The 20,737-nt window shown below is 42.9% G+C and overlaps 1 protein-coding gene across 2 annotated transcripts; it reads right to left on the minus strand.

Moving 5' to 3' along the window:
• Nucleotides 1–1,005: 1,005 nt before the first annotated feature.
• SZRD1 (SUZ RNA binding domain containing 1) lies at nt 1,006–19,957 on the minus strand. Of its 2 annotated transcripts, XM_067566214.1 has the most exons (6): nt 19,829–19,956; nt 17,457–17,543; nt 6,253–6,302; nt 5,286–5,537; nt 3,923–4,058; nt 1,006–2,402 (listed from the first exon to the last, which is right to left on the minus strand). In XM_067566214.1, exons 1-5 carry the CDS (start codon nt 19,877–19,879, stop codon nt 3,956–3,958), a joined length of 543 nt encoding a protein of 180 aa, XP_067422315.1. In that variant the 5' UTR covers nt 19,880–19,956; the 3' UTR covers nt 1,006–2,402; nt 3,923–3,955. The 2 variants fall into 2 exon arrangements, with proteins under 2 accessions (XP_067422315.1, XP_067422316.1); XM_067566215.1 differs by lacking the exon at nt 17,457–17,543 and having other exon boundaries at nt 1,006–4,058; nt 19,829–19,957.
• Between the last annotated feature and the right edge of the window lie 780 nt (nt 19,958–20,737).

Below are 20,737 nucleotides of genomic sequence, written 5' to 3' on the forward strand. Positions count from 1 at the left end.
CTGTGTTATGGTTGCTTATAGTAGTTCGGTACCTAGCACTGTCTGTCCTACTGCGCTGGGACACCAACCACCCACTACTCAGCTACTGAAGAAACACGTATAAAGCTAAATCTGTGCTCCATTTTTTCTCGTCGTTACAGCCTGGATGCTCTTTATATAGAAATTACACCTTGTGCCTTCTCTCTGAAGATAGCAAGATGGGATTCTGAAGTGAATCTGGCACTGGAGAAGTGTGAACGGTGCCCCTGTAAATAGACAGGGCACGATGTTGTAAAAGAGCTGACATGTTCCCAAGCTTGAGTGCACCAGTGAAGCTGGAGGAAATGATGCAGTAGGATACCTAAATATATGGCAACCAACCCTCCTGCCCCTGAAGTCAAGGTCCAGTGATTGAGGAAAACTACCCCATCTCCCCCCGCATGCACGGATGCACCCAGGATGCTTTCTAGGGCTTAGTTCACTATTAAGTCTCACCTAAGGCAGCTTGTGCCACCCTCATGCTGGGAATTGCACAGAAACTGTTTTGTCTGTGATTTAGGAGAACCCGAAAAGGAAAATGGAAGTGTGTTTTGCAGAACAGAGGCAGCTTTCCACCCACACTGCTGTCATCACAAGTTGTAGAGGAACTACTGTCTTCCAGTCTGCTTGTTGTAGAGGTAACTAGAAAGCATTGCTTGACAGTCTCTCTTTTCATTCTGGTTTTCACAGATGTGAAAGGAGGCCCTATTTCTATTATCTGCCCAGCACATTAATGAGCATAATTTAGAAACGAAACAAGGAGACTATATAGGAGTCAAGTAGTTTTAATCCACTTTCAGCAGGAATAAACTCCCCATGGCCAACAGTTATTCACACCCCCTTCTCCTCCCCTCATGGTGTTGTGCCTCTTGTGTGAGTTCTCACTCCAATTTAGATTGTAAACTCCATGGGGCAGCTTCTAGAGCCCCATTTAGCCCTTGGGCGCTACCTGATGAGGACACAGTAGTGTGAAAAAATAAAACTTCATTTTTAAAAGTTTAACACATTTATTTAAAATACAATTTATAAAATGTTTTTCTGCATACTTAGGAGCACTTCCATGGGGAGACGGGCAGCTCTGTGTCCTGTGGCAGATGCACACATCTTTGCACTTCTTACCACCTGAATACACCCCCCTCCCCACCATACACACAGGCGAACACCATAAAGTGCCCCTAAGAACACACACAAAAAACCCCCTATAAACGTGTATCAGAACAAGAGCTCTAGCCCCTCTGCACACAGGGCCTTTGACTTATCCCAACACTGATTTCTGGACAGGATCACTGACCTATTGTCCATCTGGAAGAGGGGCTTAGTGGCAGGTTTCTCCAGGAACATTGCCCCCTCCCGCCCGCAGGTTGGAAGCATCCTGACCGACCATACTATAAGGATGAACAAGCTGGAGAGGGATGCTCTGGTTAGCTCCCCCCACATAATCTTACATTAGTTATGTGAGGTTGATGCTGGAGGACCAGATTTTGTCCTATGTGCAGATAGCAAGGGTTTTAGACCCCTGATATACAGGATACCAGGTGGCAGAAAAAGGATACTGTTGTCCTAACATTGGCAAGATATCTGAAGCTACATCAGGAGGCTTTTGCCAGCAGCTGGCCATCCAAAGTAATAGCTATTTGAATTATTGATTAAGGAAAGGCGTGGTGACTACACAGTTATTGCTAAGGTCTTCTCCAATCCTCTTCTCTTCTGCCCTCCCCCATCCAGCTTTTCTTCCCCTCTGTTCCTCCTTGCTGCCACGAGGGAAAGAGGTTTCCTGTGAAGCAGCTGCTGGTGGCTTGTACAGGTGCCTACTCGGCACAATCCAAGCCCTACCTGAGAGGAAGTTAAGTAAACATCAGATTACAGCCTTACAAAACCACAAGGATTTGAGCCCAACCACAGACCACATGGGACATCTGTACACCTGTGGCCACCTTGACAGCAGAGTAAAAAAAAGGTAATCCTTTAACAAGCATTCCAAGCGCTCACTTGATTTCGGGAATCACAAGAGGGCAGGACAGAAAAGAAATTCAGTTAACAGATCAAGGTTTAGTAGATTTCATCTTTTGTACACAGGTAGTTTATTTTACCAGTTACTTGTTTGCTGTATTTCTGTACATGTCTTGGTTTACTGTATGGGAGTCTCTCATACAACTCACTGTAGGCAGAGGTTCTGTACAGCTGCTTCCTTTCAGGCAAAAGAGGATAGGTTCCGGTGTCCACCATTCAACCTAAGCACAAACAGTGGCCCATATTGCACGTGTACAGAATACATCCCCCAAAAACCAACCGTGTAGAAAGGCAGCTTCCGGAAACACAGTGACGCAGACTAGCCCGTGGTCATTTTAGGTGAAGGGACAATCTAAAACCTTCTGTGACAGCAGCTAGACGTCGAGAAAGATAGAAACAAACCATATCACACAGGTTGTCTACAGTAACAGGTCCTATCAACATGCTGAAACACCTCTAATACTGGAATCTTTCCAGCACACAAGAGACATTCTTGTTGCCCCACCAGAAGGAAACTTTAGTGTTCATCTAATCCCTTGAGACAGTTAATATCAAGATTGATCAGCTTCCTTGTTGTCCAATATACACTTAGACAATGCAACAAGACAATATAGGGCACAGGAGATGCCATGGAGTAGATGTATTTGACAGGCTTACAACAGCTGATTTGGTGGTACCTTATTTCTCTTCCATGGCCAGGAACCCTTCCTCAGACCCCTTTCTTTTTCTGGGGGCTGGAGGACAGAGGTTAGAGGAAAGCCATTTGTTACCACCAATGCATGAAAACAGGGATTTTTTTCAAACTTTATTGAACGTGGTTTGTTCCCAATGTCTATGATTCTAGACGTAAATGCATCAAAGTACAGCACTGGAATTGTACCATAAGCCATCGGTCCATCACAAGCCACTCGGGCTTCAAACCTTTGAATCAGTGGTTGCCTAGCCTCCTGCCACATGTGAGCTTTCCGACAAGCACATGCTTCACAGAGCCAGGCTCATAACCATGTTTTCCATGCACCAACTGGAGCAGACCAGTACAGTACTGAACTAGTCTATTCCTAGCTTGAAAACCTAGATGCAACAGAGCTCTGTTTCTTCACCCTGCTTTCTCTGCTGGAAGGAGCAGGAAAGGCAGTAGGTGTCTCCATGGGATCTGTCTACATTCACTTCTTCCCAAATACAAGAAATGTATTACTAAGCTTTTCCTTGAGCCAGTAGAAAATTAGCCAAGCTTATGACAGGTGCAGTTAAGTGAACTATGCCACTGGACTCCACTGGTTTCCGGGGCCAAGGCAATCAGAAAGCCCAGGTACCTGGAAGTCCCCTTCCATTTGCTTGGCAGCAGTGGAAACACAGAACGAGAAGCTATGCTTGCCAAATTCTAGCCATTATAGTGTGGAAATTCTATGAAACTCTTTTAGAACACTATCAACTATCTCTCTGAATTAAAACAAACTAAACAGTTAAAACCCTTCCCATGCTCTTGGTTTAAAGTTGATCTGATTTATAAACAAAAAACAAAGATCCTTTGAAACAGAACTTGCTCATAAGTGATAGAGACAACATGCATATTTGGGGAGGCTTCCCATTCTTCTTTTAAATCCCAGGTTAATGAGTATGATAAACATTATTGCTGGCGCTAGCTTCAACTGAGGTGGCACACACGACTCTCTGCACCCGTTCAGAGTTCTTAATGTACCCCCCTTCCTTTTACAGTGACTTGGGACAGCCCTCGTCGGTGTGCCAATCACAGTGGGTGGAACAGGGGGTCACAGTGCATGGGGTTCAAGGTCACAGTGGGCGGAGCAAAGGGATCACAGTGCAAGTAAACCAGGTAGTTCCCTCTGCTCAAGTCCATTTGTCCACCACGGCAGTGCAACCCGTGGCAGCTGACCCTGCTTTCGGCAGCATGATCTCTTGCCCACATCTATCTGCGTTGTTTGAAGCCTTGTGAACCATCAGGACCCAGTGGCTGCCGTATCACATTATTGGGCTGCCTGGAATCTTCTGGCTGGGAGATCCTTGTTGGCCTGAAGGAAAGAAATTTAAAAAAATAATACTTCTACCTCAGACCATGCAATTTCAACTAAGACAGGAAAGAGTGGAGAATAAGCAGAGAGTCACGGCCATGGCTAAAGGGCTATTGTCAGAGTTCCACTGCATTCCCCGGGATCTCAAAGGCAATTGAGAATTTACCAGTACTCATTTCTCCATGCCTTGCTCTTCAGCAGCTAAAAATCCAGGTAACTTTAAAGTCTTGGATTAAAGTCCAAGTCACTATCCCGTCCCAAAGTGGAACAATCCTGCTCTGGTTTTCCTACCAACACCTTTGTTCACAGATGTTTTTTAGGGACATTTATCATTTCTCTCTCTTTTAAGACAGTCATTTCAATGATCCCTCTTCTCCCACCCATGGCAGCACCTTTTATTAAACGGAAATCTTTTGGTCTTTGGAAGGGGTGGCTGCTATGTCTGTTCAAACGTGACTCCAGTTTCAGATGTCTCCCCCCAAGATTAAGTTTAGTTAGAGAATACACTGGAAGAAGGACTGCGTAGCACAGAGCCAATTTATGTAGATCAGAAGGCAGGGCAGATCATGCAATATGGGGAGGAAAAGTGCCTCTGGAGCTACTGGTCTGTCACTTTCCAATCTCCAGTGAGTGATAAAGCAGCATGGCCATGGGGATGTAAATTCAGCATGTTCCACACCATCTGAGTCAGGATAGCCAGCTAAGCTTGATATTCATAAACAAGATCCTCAACTCGATAGCCCCCTTCCTCAGAAGAACAGTAACATTTTGTTTAATGCTTAAGCTCACTGAGTACAGACAGATGCTCATCTGTTCAGAATTATTTCCAATCATTTTGTTTTATTAGAGACATTTGTATGAAATATGGAAAGTCCTTTCTTGCAGTCAATCTGTGCCTGCTGCCTATTCCACTAGTTATGTCAGAGAAGATTGTGTCCTCAGCGAAGGCATTTAAAAGTCCATGATCTGCATGTAAACACCTTTGCTTCCAATAAGCATTTGTTTTTATTTCTACGCATTTGAGTTATACCATGTCACAGTTGCTAACAGGATGCCCCCACCTCTCAGTGGACTTTATCATGCATGTCATGAAATATTAAGTATTGGCATGGCTCCTCCTCCTTCTGGAGGACCTCTGTCTGCAGGAAGTCATTTGCTGGAGGAGGATAAGAAGGGGTGGGTTCGGTGATACAGGTAGAATTGCCATTAAATCCCAGCCACTCTCACCTGTCTAGAATGGGTTTCTCCTGTTCCTCTTCTGGGCTCGCACTGCCCAGAATTCGTTTTCTGGCTTCTGCGTACTCTGCCTCTCTCTGCGCAAGAGACTTTACTGGGAAAGCCGGTCTGCTAGCAGAGTTGGGGTTACTAAGCACACCGTTAGTTGTGGGCCTCTTTAAGATCCTGATCTGTGGAGGAGGACCTGAGGGAAGGCTATCGTCCTGAATGACAATCGGCACTTTGGGAGGAGATTTTGATTTTCTGCGATTTAAAAAAAAGACACACACATTTAATTAGTATCTGTATCCCACTGACAAAGTATTATCTGCTTTGGGCAGGAGCCCTGCCAGACACACACAGTCTTCATGACTAGGTGGCGTCTTGCAACAATTAAAGACCTCGTTATAGTTGCAACTCATACTGTAGTAGTAAGCAGGCTCATTTGAGATTTGCCCACGCTACTTAAGTCAAACATGCAGGAGGACAGCAGACCTGGTGCTTTGGTTCCTCTCCTTTAAGAAAAGAGGCCCGCCGGGGGGGAGGGGGAATACAAACATAAAAAAGTCTCACTGACATAGCAGAGCAGCTCAAAAATGGGTTAGTACATGAAAGGGTTATTTGGTTTTCTCACCCATTTCTTCATTCTACTGCCCAGTTTTAATTTTTAGTTTTGGATTTTTTAAATGGCTTCCCTATACCAGTGGCTATATCTGCTCTTGAAGTCCTTATTTCAGGGATCAAATTATCCCCAAGGATCTTTCGGCTACACTGCTATGGATTAGAGATGCCACGTAGTGACATATTGCATACTACAAGCTCCCCATTTCTCAGTTCAAACTGGAGGTTAGTTACCCACTAAATGTGATGCATCTAATGTAATTACCCTACTGTGCCAACTCCCTAAACCTGTAAGCATCCAACTCCAGTCAGGGGAATCTAGTTCAAGAGTGTTTCAGACTAACATATCATCAATTACCTTTCCTTTTGTGTAATCTTCAGTTTCTTTTCCAACCGTCTGTCTATTTCCTGTAAGGGATGTGAGAAAGACAGTGTGAAATCTCACCTCTTTTAAAGAGATTTTACAGATTCTACTTGAAGACATTTAAGTTTTTTAGTCTCACTTTTTCCATTACAACAAAACTTTTACTTGCAAGTCACACACACAGACACTACTAAAAAAAACCATGAAATGATCATGTACATTTCACTGTATGCGTCAGTATTAGTAATAGGAAACAGCAAAGCATTAAAGATCATTTTGGACCTATACTAGTAGCTTTTTATGATTTCATGGTGATAGAGTGGCAGCTTTAAAAGTTCATCTAATTGGAACAGCACCTTTGATTCCAAGGAGTCCCCAAGCACTTAAGTCACCACTGAAGCTTCCTCTGAGGTGAAATGTGACTGTAACAAGCAGAGCAACACTAACCAGTTTCACATATTATAAACTGTTGATGAAAAGGAAAATATACCTGAATGTCTCCGCGGTCCAGTTATAATAGGGCAGACCACTGGGGGTAGCTGCTGTTCCTTTATTCGGTCATGCAGGTGGTAAGTAGCAGGGCTCAAGGAAGTTCCAGCCCTCAGTCAAAATACCAGCTGCTCAGCCTCCTGCCCTCAGCCCATTTGCTAGCTTACAAAGCTATTAAATGATCTCTTCTCATAACTAGAACCATAGTAAAAGCTGGCTCCTAAGGAGAAAGATTGTCTGCATTGCCATCAACAGTTGCAGAAAGGCACTATCAGGTAGGACACTATGTGGCCTACTGCCATCCATGCAGCTGTATGGGGTTTGAGTAGCAATTCCCCACTATACCAAGAACAGAGAAGGGACGCAAGTGCTAAGTCACTAGACAACCCTACCTGGCACTGCATAAATATGGTTTACTCTTCTTTGTGAGGTTCTAGGACCACCAGCCTGAGCACCCTGTATCCAAAAGCTCAGGCAACTATGTTGAAATTGGTCAAAGCACTACCAGGTGGCATCTTCCTAATGTTCCACTGAGTTGTGTGTTCAAGAAGCCATAGTGGTCTGGATGGAGCAAACTTTGATTTTCATTGTGAAAGGCAACGAGTGGTTTGGTAGGTTTTTCAATTGCAAAACCAAACCACAGTTAAGCCATTTGACTATGAACTAGTTCTAGACACGTGCAGCCTCTTTCATCCTCCTAAAAACTCCTAATATTGTCAGAAAAGTTAACCATGCGTTGAAATACTGCACAGAAGATTGAGGGTGTATGCATAAATAAAGCACATCAGAAGCTGCCTACTTTGGACCACCTGTAAGAACAGAAAGACTATCTGGGAACAGGAATTGGAAATGCAGATATTCTGACTGGAGGCTAAAACTCTCTTGTACTGGCTGGTGGCGAATATGGAGAATCAAGTCAAGGTGAAGGACCTGCCTCACCTGTCCGCCCAAGTCCGAAAATGGTTATTTCCTGCTATAGAAAAGTTTAAAAAACAGTTGTGACAGCCAAGTGCTTAACTACCTCTCCCCAAAGTCTCAGATTAGTAGACTACTGGAAGGACACTTTCTCAAACATCTCATCAACAACTATGTTATTTGGGAGTGGAGTAGAAAAAGAGCAACATCTCAACCAGCTTACAAGTTTAATGCTTTTACACAGTGACCAAACTTCAAAATCAGTCTTGTGTCCACAACTTCAAGCCAATCCTCTCCCACATCTCCTTCAAAGAGGAGCTAAGTTTTATAATCTCCTGCTGAGGAACATGGTAGGCTAGACTCCTTGTAACACTCAACATGCAGCCAACAGTAAAGAACAGATAGAAGCCTGGCAGGACAGCACAGAGTAATGGTGTTACACGCTTCAAAGTAGCCCTATGGAAATGCAATTGGAAGCTACATAAAAAGTGAAGGGCTTACTGTAAGCACCTGAAGCTTTACAATGAGTCAGGTTTGAAAGCCTAGTTTGGTTTCTCTTACATGTCTTTACTGGGCTGAACCCCTTACAGAGTACTGGATCTTGAAGAAAGAAACTGTTTTGGGGGAACACCATTGAACAGTTTCTCATTACATCTCTCAAATCTCTACTTGCCAAATGATACACCAAATATTTGCCTGGTGTATTTATATCTAGTGGCAACTTACAGTAGCCAGTACCAACACAATTTCTCAATTTATAAACTGACTAGGCAAGAGAAAAACTAACCCTGTTTTCTCAAGCAAGTACTGTCTTTAAGCTGCATTGTATCACATCACATCTTCAATCTATATCTTAGAAACGAGTCCCATTCTCCAATATAATCACTCTTTAGATATCAGAAAGTCTAGCTTGAGGTATGGACACCTTTGCTTTGTACTAGCAGAGATTCATTGGCACTTTGCCAGGTGTCTAAAGGCTTCAACCCATTTGCACATGTTCCAGAGAGATTAAAAAAAGATACAAGCAAGCCATACTATTTGCCTGAGATTTTGCTTCCTTGACAGAGCAGAAATTGCTTTTCCAAATTAATCAGTAGTAAGAGTCTGGGACTGTTCAGCTTTCAGCACCCTGCAGTCACACAGAAAGGGGGGCTATGGGCAACATTTTAAGACTTCACAGGCTGTTTTAAGGTACACAGATTAAATTTTATTCTTTATAGCAGAGAATTCAAAGTAATCTGAAGTCTTATTTTGATGATGCTGGAGGGCTTCCCACCCCCCATAAACACTTATTCTCTCCCTGCCTACTCTTTACATCCTCCATCACATCCTTAAAGATCTAATGTCAAAGACTTCCCCTTCTAGTCAAGACAATTCCAGAGTTAAAAGCCACCTCTCTTGTAAAACTATTATGGTTTTCACATCAGGTTCTTTTCTGCACATGACAAGTTAATGCACCACAAGCAAGAATGTGAACCTAGAGCGCACGCGCACACACACACACCCTGGTCTGCACTTTTATAGAATTCTAAAGGTTCTTTAGTGCATGTTCATGTTTGAAACTGCATCAACATCAAAGCACACTATGGACCTTTTAATGAGCTGTAGCAGCATCCACATGGAACATCAGTGCATGTTAAACTAGTGTGCTCTAGGGTCACACTGTGTCTTGCACTATTCTAAACTTGCTCGGTAGGCAAACCTAAAGTCACATTTCTCCTTAACGTTACTCCAACCAAACCTCTAATTATAATCATACTAACAATTGCAAGTTCCCTCTGACAATTTCTCCCATTTATTTCCTTGTTTAGAACAGCCTCACAATCAGAGCAGAGTTGAGATGAAGGAATATCCCGGTCATGCCACAAATCATTGTTATTAGAACTACTGGGTACTCTTCCAAGAGGGAATACTGCCCATTGTCACCCTATTCCAATTAGAGAAACCTTTTGTGGTCAATCATTATCCAATATTAGTGTCTCATACTAGATCCAGCCCACTCAGTGTTCTCCCTAATAGCCCATGTCAGCAGCGACCCCACACCATCTTATCCATCTTGTGCCATCTAAGACCTCAGTTTGGTCACACGAATCCAAGTGGGAGCAATTTTTTTTGGTGGGGAAGATACCACATGAAAAATAGAAAACAATGCTGCATCTTCACAACCTTCCCACTGGACAGGCAAGACCCTCATTTTTCCATTTCCAAATAATCCACCAGTTTTATCAGAATGCCCCTCCGGACTCTAGAGTACCTGGGTAATCCACTAAGGATGAAACTGCAAAGGGGATGGGCGTACTGGAGGAAGGTGCACATGCATCTGCTTTAGCAAGTGATTATTCACACTTAGTCAACATGGCGCACAGTCATTTAATAAACCCCTATAATTTGAAGGGAAAACAGTTGCTCTAACTCACACGGGAAATGGTTGGTCACAGAAATCACGTGCCAAATGTCAAAGTAGACTAAGAATTCAAAGCGTCCTTACAAACAGTTGACATTGTAGCCTATCAAAAAGTCAATCAATGGACTACATACAGTTGTACCCAGCTTAAGTGGTTCTACTGTATATTTGCATTACATCAAGATTTAGTATAACAGAACTGATGCTAGAGATGACCACAGTATAAGAACCTATACAGAACTGCTCTCTCCCACCATCCCTCCTATTTCTGTGTTTCATTTCTTTCCTTCTCATGACTCCTTGAAGTGTAATTCCTTGGTCAATGTCAGGACTCCTCACCGGTCCACTTCTAAAGTAGGATATGGCAGCATACAATCAGCTTTTCCCTACTGTTACCACCCTCACGCCTGCTCCCAAAGAAGGTTATCTTATTACAAATCCTCACCACTCCCTGTGTTGGGGTTCTAACTCCTGCCAAACACCCACTATCAAGCAGCAACAGACAAATGAGAGCTCCCAGTTATGTTTAGATCTCCAGTGGCTAATGCACACCAACAGGGTTTACCAAGACATTTTGTAATTCATGCGTTTTTATATCAAGATGTTAACCATATATTCTCTCTCAAAATAAACAGTGTTGCCAACTTTCTGGAGAGTTTCCCTTAACTGGTCAGCAAAAAAATTAATGACATTAGTGACCTTTCTTCCACACGTCTAGCAGTCCTTAACACTGCTTGCATTTAGGACTTGAAAAGTCAATGTACCCCACAGATGTTGGTCTTAACACTTGGAAACTGAAACAAGATCACTTTAGGGCTCTCAGCAGATCTGTTTTTGTCTGTTGATCCTCAACCAACTTCAACTACTATGTTCATGTGCTGCGTTGTGTCACTGAGCTATGCAAATAACGTTAAAATTAGGGTCTGACTTACGGCCCGTGAGTGCCAGAAGAACTACAGCAACTGGAAGGTATGAGCTTACAAGAGAGGCAATTAGATTTGCTATTAGAAAATATCATGCCGTATACGTACTCATTAGTTGGGCGGATCACACTGCACGAGATCTATTATTGGATTCTGTTATGGGAGGATATATCATCTTCATGTTTTGCTCACTACAAATAATGACGTCTATGATTTCCTATATATCCGGATTACATTAACAATAGCTAAGCAAGCCCATTTATTTAATAAATTCCCTTATGCTGTTTTTGTCTCAGTTGCTTTCTAAAGACTCAAGAGAACCCAACGGAAAGCTCAGTGTTTTGCTTATGCTTTGACATTAAAAGCCTGTCATGGGCAAGAGCTAACAGAAGTAGTATATCATGAAGTTGGCCTTTGATATCAAAATCTCCATCCGTCTGTATTAGAGACAAATGCTACAAATATCAAGACTTATAGAAAAGTAATCTGTCACATCCACTAAGAGATAATCATTCAGGACAAAAGAAAAATCTACCACTTTTATCTAATATGTCTATAGTCACTTATCTTGGTTGAGAATTCCGCTAATAGGACTAGTGTTCTGCAGCATGCATTAGAACATGGAGATGAAGGGCAGCCATCTCCAAGGCACCCCAGAGATGCACATTCCAGGCATCTTTTGGTTGGAGTCTGCATCCACAATTCAGTACAGAGCTAGATGCCACACCAGATAGGTATGGTCCTCCAATTTGTGGTGAAGTGGCAGAAAGGGAGAAAAGCAAAAATTAGTACATTGTGAATAGCTTAATTTGAGGTTGGAGTCCTCATCTAGTTCTCCTGTTCCCAAGAGACTATAATAGTGAGTGAAGGAAATTCTCTGAAATACTCTAGTGGCAGAATTTCTGGAAATGTGCAAATAAATAATGATAATTTGCCTTATTTCCCAAGATTTTCTATACATGCACAATGTTTATACTTTGGATTTACTGTTATTTCTCCTATGTCTCCTGAATAGGCTATAATTTTTTAAATGATAAAACTAGTGCTTCATCAACTAGATGAGTCTCAATTATGTCTGAAATAAAGCAGAAAGTTAATATCCAAGATTACTGGAACGGAATTCTAGCAAACAGTTATCTTCTTTTTTTTTTTTTTTTTTAAAGTTAGTTTACTTAGTGACTTGCATATTACTGTTTTACTATTTCTCCTGAAGTCAGTTTCTCCCTTGCCGAGAAGCCCCTTCTGAACAAGAGAACATAAAAATACAGGCAATACTCAAACAGATTCTCTTTCAGAAAGAAAAGAGCAACTTAAAAATATATTAAGGATAATCTTAAGCTGCATTTTCCTTCACTTTAAGGAACAAGTCTGGTATGAGCACCCTTGAAACATGTGACTATAACAGAAGAAATAGCATCTCCCCTAGCCCCAAGAACTGAAAAACACAAGATTGGAGTTATTTTGTAGAAAATGCCAAACTTCCATATTGGTAGAGCAGGTTGTAATGGTCACCAAGGAAAGAAGTATTTTGCCACCTTAAAATACTGGAACATTTTGAAGTTATGGCTCTGAACAGTAGCCATACCTTTTTCCGTGCTTTGTACAAATTACTGCTGAACACAAAACAACCTAAATCCTGTTCACTTCACTCACTTGAGTAATTCCATTTGAAGATGAGTGAACCGAATGGGATTGGGCTTTAAGAGTTGTATCCATCAGCTGTGATGTTAAACAAGATTTTTTCCACCTTTTTTAAGGATGCACTTAAAGATCCCATGGCTCTTTATGAAGAGTAGGGGGATAACTCTGAGGAGCTGGCTTGTATTCCCCTTACTTAGTGAGAACAGGTTTTAATGTTCAAGATTGCATAAACCATTACTGAATGCATAATGCAGCCATTCAACTACTAATATCAAACTCATTGCTTCATAAGGTGCTTTGGGGTATTCTCAACTATGAAAGGTATTAAATATGACTAATTTTAAGATGTGTAGTTTGTTTTCTCATTAATTTCTTTTCACAGAAAAGAAATGTTCCATTAATTCATTGAACACAGATTCCTCAGGCTGTTGGGAATCTGACAGTTCTATTAATTAATTCTCTAGGTTACTCCCATTAAATCTTGGCTGTAGTTTGTAACCAGTGCAAGGTTCAGACTGCCAAGACTGCTTTCAGCTTTACTGGGGTTTAGGTCTTCTGAAGGTAGCCAATTCTTAGCAACAGCCTGTGCAGCTAGACAACTGGGAAACAGAAGTGTCACAGTTGTTCTGGAAGCCTACATTACAGCCTAAGCAATTGCTTACAAACTTGTGGTTTCAGAATAGCTAACTATTTTAACTGGATATAAAGCCTTTAGATAGAACCTCACAATAGTATTTCACAAAGTCCTTGAAATCAAAACTCATCCTTGTGTCTTACACGTTTTAAACCTTGTCAACGTCCTCTGATGTAAAACTCTACACTGAAGCCATATCTATATGATTCTTTGTCCACACATTAAAATTCTATTGTGTTCCACTGACTTCACTGGATAATTCTTTTGTGACAAGACAACAATGCTGATTGGCAGTCACAGGGTCAGACTCCCTAGCTCTTAAATAACATTTCTCCTTATCTGTTGTACATTGATCACATTTCAGGTCAGTTAGAGTTTACTGCAAGAGGCTGGGAAAGGTCCTAAATTAAACTCCATCAGCATGATTTAGTGGCTGAAGCAGAGAATTAGAGTCAGAAGACTTGAGTTCTGACTGCCACTTACATGCCTCTGTTAACTCATTTTACAGTGCTTTGAAAACTACAGGTGAAAGGTACAAAATACAGCAAATGAAAAAAAAATGAGGATCAGATATACAGTCCCTACTCTGCTCAATTGCTCACATATCAGCTGGCTGTTAAGAATTAGCCAAATAAACTGTCTGCTCCCAATGGTGCACTATGTAGCAAGATGCATTCTAGCAAAGTAGGCAGGGTTCAAAAGTCAACTTAGACTTTGAATTAACCAGGCTCAGTTTTAAGCCTCTAGCACTATTCATCTGAAGAATTCACAGTGCCATCAGCTGGACAGTACTACTACAATGGTTGAGCAAACCCTGAATTTATCCCTCCCACTGTTTCCATGAGAGATGTTACTAATAAGACAGCTTATTAAATTGCTGAATTTGAAGCCAGAATTTGAGAATATGTAAACAAGCTTCCAAAGAATAAAAAGCTATGCTAAGGTTCCTATCAAGTTTCTTTGCAGGTGGCAGTGACATAACACCTCTGGAAAAAAGCAGAATAGCAGTACTGGAAACGGCTGTGGATAAGACTTCCCAAAACGCATTACAATAACAGGGGTGGGGAAAAAGAGAAAAAAGAGGTATGTTTCTGTCTTCCACATGAAGATTCAACAGCTATATTGTTGGGATTTTTTTGGGTTTTTTTTTTTTTTTAAAAGGACAAATTGGAATTAGTTACTTCACTACAGGTCTGTACCAATTAATTGGAATTTGGCTTACAGAAGAGAGTCAGTTTCACACAAAGATCAGAATTACATCGACTGCTAAAGTGGCAAAGAATACCATCGTCACTAATACCTCTGTTTATGAGCAGACAAACATACTCACACCAACTCCATCTAGCTCATAAGCAATGACAGCTTTTCCTGCCTATCGAGTTCAAGTAACGGTGTAGTGTTCTAGTAAAAGATGCTAGATTGTACATCTGGTATAACATGCATCATAACTAATTATGATGCATGGATTATTTTTATAGACACACAGGCTTTCCTTCTGCCCTGTATTTTTAAATAGCAACATTGTACTGAAGAGCAAAAAATGAAAGGTTAAATTCCATACAGCATCTGTCAGAGCATTTGGCCCATGAACTCTAAAGTTAGAGGAACACATTTGTTGCTGTACTGATCTTCAAAGAAGACAGCCAAAGCAGTGATCAGGATTTTATAAATAACTATTAGTCAGATCCTACAGCTGCAGTTACCTTCACTCAGAGAGTAACAAACAAACAACTTTGGAAGATGTCTGGCTATTGTGAAAACAAGCTAACATTCTATTAAGGTAAATTAGTAATTTGTTTCAAGACAAAAATCAATCGGTTAGAGGCACTGATTTAGTGGACAATTTGTAAAATACTTTTCTGATAAACATGATCAAACCAACATAAAGCAGTCAAATTAGAGCTCAGACTGACATACTATTAGCTTCAAATGACCCCTTTTCTACACACTTATAAAGCTGACTTTCTAGCCTTGAAGTAAAGCCTCCAGTTTGAAGTCTACTCAGTTTCAAAAGACAGATTAAAAATAGTTCTAGGTGCTACATCTACCTTTAGACCCTCAGCCAATTTTTGTTGTTTTACGATTACTTAAAAAAATGTTACCCCCTATAGCGGTAAAGGTGTCTTGTTTGCGTGAGTCCTTAAGTTATGTTAGTGACTAGGAAGCTAGGCTTGGATTTGGGGCAAGGTGTGTGTTTGATTCCCTGCTCTGCTATAGACTTTCTACGTGACCATGGACAAGTCACTACATCTATCCATGGCTCAGTTTCCCCATCTATAAAATGGGAATAAGCTGTATTTTCCCTACCTCACAGGGATGTTGAGAGGATAACTACATTAAAGATTGTGATTGTTCAGATACTATAGTAATGGGGTCCAGATAAGGAACTTAGACAAATGCACAAAGTAAACCAACTGAAAAAAATATTTTTCCTCTAGTCACTCTGTTACAGTCATCTTAGGTGTTGCTTGCAACAATATTCAGGCCTTCAGAAGTGAGATTTAAATAAATACCCTTTTAATTCTCAGTTTCTTGACTTTATTAGTTTAATGGTGACCAGCAAAAAAAAAAAGTTAGATTTATGCCTTACTTGCTTAAAAGATTTTTGTTTCATGGGTCTTTTGTTTCAAGTTTTTCTGTTTGTTTTCTTTTACCTTAGAAATTCAACTTTTGTCTGCCCTGAAAGACTCTAGGTACAACTACGCTGCCATTGGAGGTGTGATTGCAGCAGGTGTAGACACATCCAAGCTAGCTTTACTCTATCTAGCTCAGGTACCAATAGCCATGCTGCTGTGGCTTCACTGCAAGACACCTGAGCATGAGCCCAGGCTCCTTGGCAGGCTTGTATTAGGGCAGCTAGCTTGTGCTGCTGCAGCTTCACTGGTGTTGTGGCCCAAGATTAAAGCTAGCTCAGGTATGTGTCTACATACTGCAGCAGAGACACACCTTCTTATGACAGAATGTCACAAGAATTGAGAGGCAAAGAACATTTCCAGTCAATCTGTTCGAAACTTGGACTCCTTGGCAACAAACATTTTGAAGTTTCACCAACTCATTCTTTCAGTTAAGCTATGACAGCACACAATACATGTTCTCAGACATCTAGGAGTCCCTCCAGCAAAACCAGACTTGACATTCCTGATATCAAAGTATCTCACAAGACACAGGACTTTTACATACCAAACTGCAACAAAAGGGAACACAAATAACCAGTTCTTTAAAAATCCTTCATAGGTAATGAGAGGTATGAAAAATGACCTAAGAGTTAAAAAATGAAATATAAATGCAAAGAAATCTACAAGTTCTATATTGCCCAACCGACAGAGGACCAACTAATGAGTCAATCTTTGGTAAAGGTATAATTAAGAGGTATTCATAAAATTGCCCAAAGGGATATTATCAAATTAAAAGTCTTGTTTCCTTTTTTTTTTGCTAATTACTAATGCCTTAGACTGAGCATATGTCTAAAAAGACATTTACTTTTCACGGTTTATTTTTGCATGCATTTATCTTTGCAAATAACTAGAATTATCAATGTTACTGTCTAGCTCTCATGCACTAGAATAATGCTACAGTGTTGCACTGAGTACACTGTACTGGCTCTCAACATTTCCAGACTATTGTACCCCTTTCAGGAGCCTGATTTGTCTTGAGCACCTCCAAATTTCATCTCACTTAAAACCTACTTGCTTACAAAATCAGTGTATACAGCAGTATAAACAAGTCATTGTCTGTATGAAATTTTAGTTTCTACTGACTTTGCTAGTGCTTTTTATGTAGCCTGTTGTAAAACTAGGCAAATATATAAATGAGTAGATGTACCCCCGGAAGTCTTCCGTGTATCCCCAGAGATACGCATACCCCTGGTTGAAAACCACTGCTGTAAAGGCATGCATAAATTCAAGTGAAACTTTTCATATGAAGTTTTTAAACTAACAAATCCCTTTGTGATTTTCAGCTTTTATTTTAAACAAAGTGGGTTCTTTTTTTAAGAAACTAAGCCTAAACTTTGAATTTAAACCATTCAGGAGTACCTATTTAAACAACAGAGATATTTTAATATTTATGCATACATTTTTAAAAGCATACCATTTATAGAATGGCTTACACATTTTTCCAAACCCACCCGTCTTCTATGCCATGGTAGAATATTAACTACCAATAGTTAAGTACTTAACCTGTGTTGCTTCACCTGCCCATAGCGCTTCTCCAGATGGAAATTGACAAGCAGTTGCACTCCACTGGGTAAGCTCTGCATGTAGTAGTCATTGGGGAAGTTCTACGCCGAACAAGGTATAGGTGAAGGAGAGAGAGAGGAGAAACAATGACCTATCAGCAACAGATAAGGTCAGTTCATGGGCTCTTGCACATAGCTGTTCCCTCATGGTTGTGGTAGCAGAGAGATTCCACTAATGCAGTTCTCAAATTTTATAGCCTTATAGCAGTTACATGGAAGAGTAAGCATGTCTATCTAGAGATGTCTTTAGTATGGCAAGTGTTTTATCCTTTGTGAAGAGTCACACTGTCTGTCTTTATCTATCATGTCATCTCCCCCACCATTTCCTGTATGTTTCCTGTTTCTCTTCTTTTGTGGACTCTCTCTCCACTGCTGGTGGCTCTGGCCTCACTCTCAGCTCCTGGAGTCTTCAGCTGGTGGCTGGCATCTCCAACCTAAGGGTAGCTCTTGTCTCCTTTCCTATATAGCAACAGCCTCAACAGGAGGCAGATAGGTTTGCTCCTTCTTCCAACTGCTGTTACAGGCATCAAGAGACTAGACAACTGTAGAAGCAGCTGCAAGCAAAGAGGAGTTAGCACCACGTGGTCAGTCTGCTCTCCATTGTGAAGTAGGAGTACAGGTGCACTGAAGATTGCAGCAGTTTCACCCCATTAGACCCACTGGGAAAGCACTTTAAGGAGGACCAGCACCAGAGATGAGATTTTCCTGTAAGTGAATTTTAGAAAGAACAAACTACCAAGGGTGTAGACTGAGGGGGGAGGGAGGTAGGAGAAGAGGGAAAGTGGGTGGAATCCTAGAATTCCTACATTCCTTCAAGTCATTGGTCTGGGCCAGAATCAACATCAAAGGCCCTCCAGATGAGAGTTATGTACCTTCACAGAGCATTTTAATGAGAGGTGAAATAGACATAATTTGTTCTGGACAAATTCTAATAGCAATGAATATCACAGCATTGACAGACTGCATAACTGCTTCACTGACAAACACTATCACTCCATTACTGGCATCGCACATGCTCCTTGGTAAAGGCAATGAGTTATTTTGCTGTGTGTCTTTCAAACAAATTGTAACTCAATATCTTTTAACAGAAAAATACCATAGTTTTAGCCAAATGATAGGGAGAAATAAATTGATAGGTATAAACAAGGAAGTAGAGACACTGTCCAAGACCAAATGCTATCTTCTCTCAATTTCAGAGACTACTATTATTTATCCTGACCATTCTCTGAACATGGAAGACGCTACTGCACTTCTCACAAGAATAGTAACTTCCCCCTCACCCCCATGTCACTGATAATTGCTCTTCCCTCATCATGCAGCTGTGTACATCCTACTGGTTACACACCTACACCATCACCCAAATGATGACTGCATTTCACTGGTGCTGCATATAAAACAACTTTGGTACTCTTCAGAATGAAAGGCACTCTAGAAATGTCAGTTATTGACCTGGCTACTGAAAATAAAAAACGGCTGATTGGTATTTTAAGTGAAACAAAGAGACCAAAACGGTGCACTTTCTTGTCTTTAAAATAAAATAAAAAAAGTGGAGAGGAATCACGCTTCTTGTCAACCTCTGGTTAGAGACACGCTCTTCAATGGGAAGAGATTTAACTCTGCATGGTTGAGAGACTCAAGCACAAAACTGTGTTACCTGCCACAGGTGATGAGCGAGCGCCCATCCAACACCCCCGCCCTCCCCAGGTGTCAGGGGGTCTCTCTACAGCCGTACCTCAATGGCGGGAGGGGGCGGGCTGCAAAACCCTCCGCACCTTCCCTACGGCTTCCTGGTTTCACCCTGAGCCGCAGCTCGCAGGATCACTCAGCACGTGACCCGAAAATCACGCCGAGGCCCCGATCCGTAGCCCCGTGAGCCAGACTCCTACTGGCGGAAGTACGTGATGAAGCCCACAAGGGCGGTCAGAGACCTCTGCTGGTCAGAACCCGGCCCACCCCCCCACGGCCCGGCCCGGCCCGGCCTGGCCCGGGCCCAGCGAGCAGGAGACACAGCCCTGCCCCCTGCGGCACACGCGCCCCCGGCCCCCCTCCTCGTGAAAACGGAGCAGGGGGACGCACGTGGTCCAGCCCCCGCTGCTGGCAGCAGGGCAGGGGCGGCAGCTCCGGGCAGGCCCCCGGGGGGGCAGGCCCCGGCAAGAATGAGGACGCGGCCCCTTTAAGGAGCCTAGCAGCCGCTCCGGGGCCCGGCCCGGGCTCTTCACTGCCGGCCGGCTCAGCCCGCCCAGGCCGGGCCCCCACACCGAACCGCGCCGCGCCGCGCTCCCCAGCCGCCACCCCCCGCGCGCGGCCGGGCCCGGCCCCCTCCTCACCCCGCTGTCGGCCGCCTCCTCCCAGCTCTCAGCGACCTCCTCATCTTCCATTTTAAGTCTCCGCCGCCGCCAGGCGCCAGCCCAGCCCGCGCATGCGCACTGCCCGCGCAAGCGATCGGCGCGCCCGCGGCCGACGGCGGCATCACCACATGCGCACTGGGAGCCTGCCGCCGCCGCCGCCCCCTTTCTGCGCGTGCGCACTTCGCTGCGGCACGGTCCAGCCCTCGGCCCGCCCCTCCGACCTGCGCGCACTGTGATAGCGCCACCCGCCGGCCCGCCGCTCGCATGGCAGCTGCAGGATGTGAGGCGATGGGGGCTGGCTGCCTGAACACAGGCGTCACCCTGTTAGCCACAGGCAGCTGGGCCATGAACACACGCGTCACCATGTTAGCCACAGGCAGCCAGGCCATGAACACACGTGTCACCACGCTAGCCACAGGCAGCCAGGCCATGAACACACGTGTCACCACAGGCAGCCAGGCCATGAACACACGTGTCACCATGTTAGCCACAAGCAGCCAGGCCATGAACACACGGGTCACCACGCCATGAACACAGCCATCAGAGAGTTCCTACAACTTTGACTTGAAGTAATTCCAAGCCTCCTCCACATTTAGATCCATGAGTTCGTCAGTCCAGTCCACTTCCCCAACTAATTCCCTTCATTTTTTTAAGTCAGAGACTCCCAAAGCTCTCATTGATTCAAACGGGCTTTGGATCAGGCTCTTTACTGCTTATCTGCCTTGAAGGCGGGCTGTGAAGCTTAATTATGTAGGTACAACGCTTTGGAAGGTGCAATTTGGCTGGAGTCTGGCAGATCCAATCTTCTTTCCTCCTCAGAGCTTGAACAAAAGCCAAAATTCTGGAGCATAAATATCATGGAAACAGATGCCTGTATTTCTTGTTGAG

Source organism: Emydura macquarii, unplaced genomic scaffold (assembly GCF_026122565.2).
Source record: "Emydura macquarii macquarii isolate MOO-44397 ecotype Brisbane River unplaced genomic scaffold, CSIRO-AGI_Emac_v2 contig_2768, whole genome shotgun sequence".
Taxonomy (NCBI): Eukaryota; Metazoa; Chordata; order Testudines; family Chelidae; genus Emydura; species Emydura macquarii.

Excerpts from the sequence above, each read along its gene's own strand:
- SZRD1 (XM_067566214.1), bottom strand. The coding sequence starts at position 19,879 with ATGGAAGATGAGGAGGTCGCTGAGAGCTGGGAGGAGGCGGCCGACAGC. Across the intron at positions 17,544-19,828 it reads AGGAGGCGGCCGACAGCGGG|AACTTCCCCAATGACTACTA; the intron begins GTGAGGAGGGGG and ends TGTTCGGCGTAG. Across the intron at positions 6,303-17,456 it reads TGGAGAAGCGCTATGGGCAG|GAAATAGACAGACGGTTGGA; the intron begins GTGAAGCAACAC and ends CATCCCTTACAG.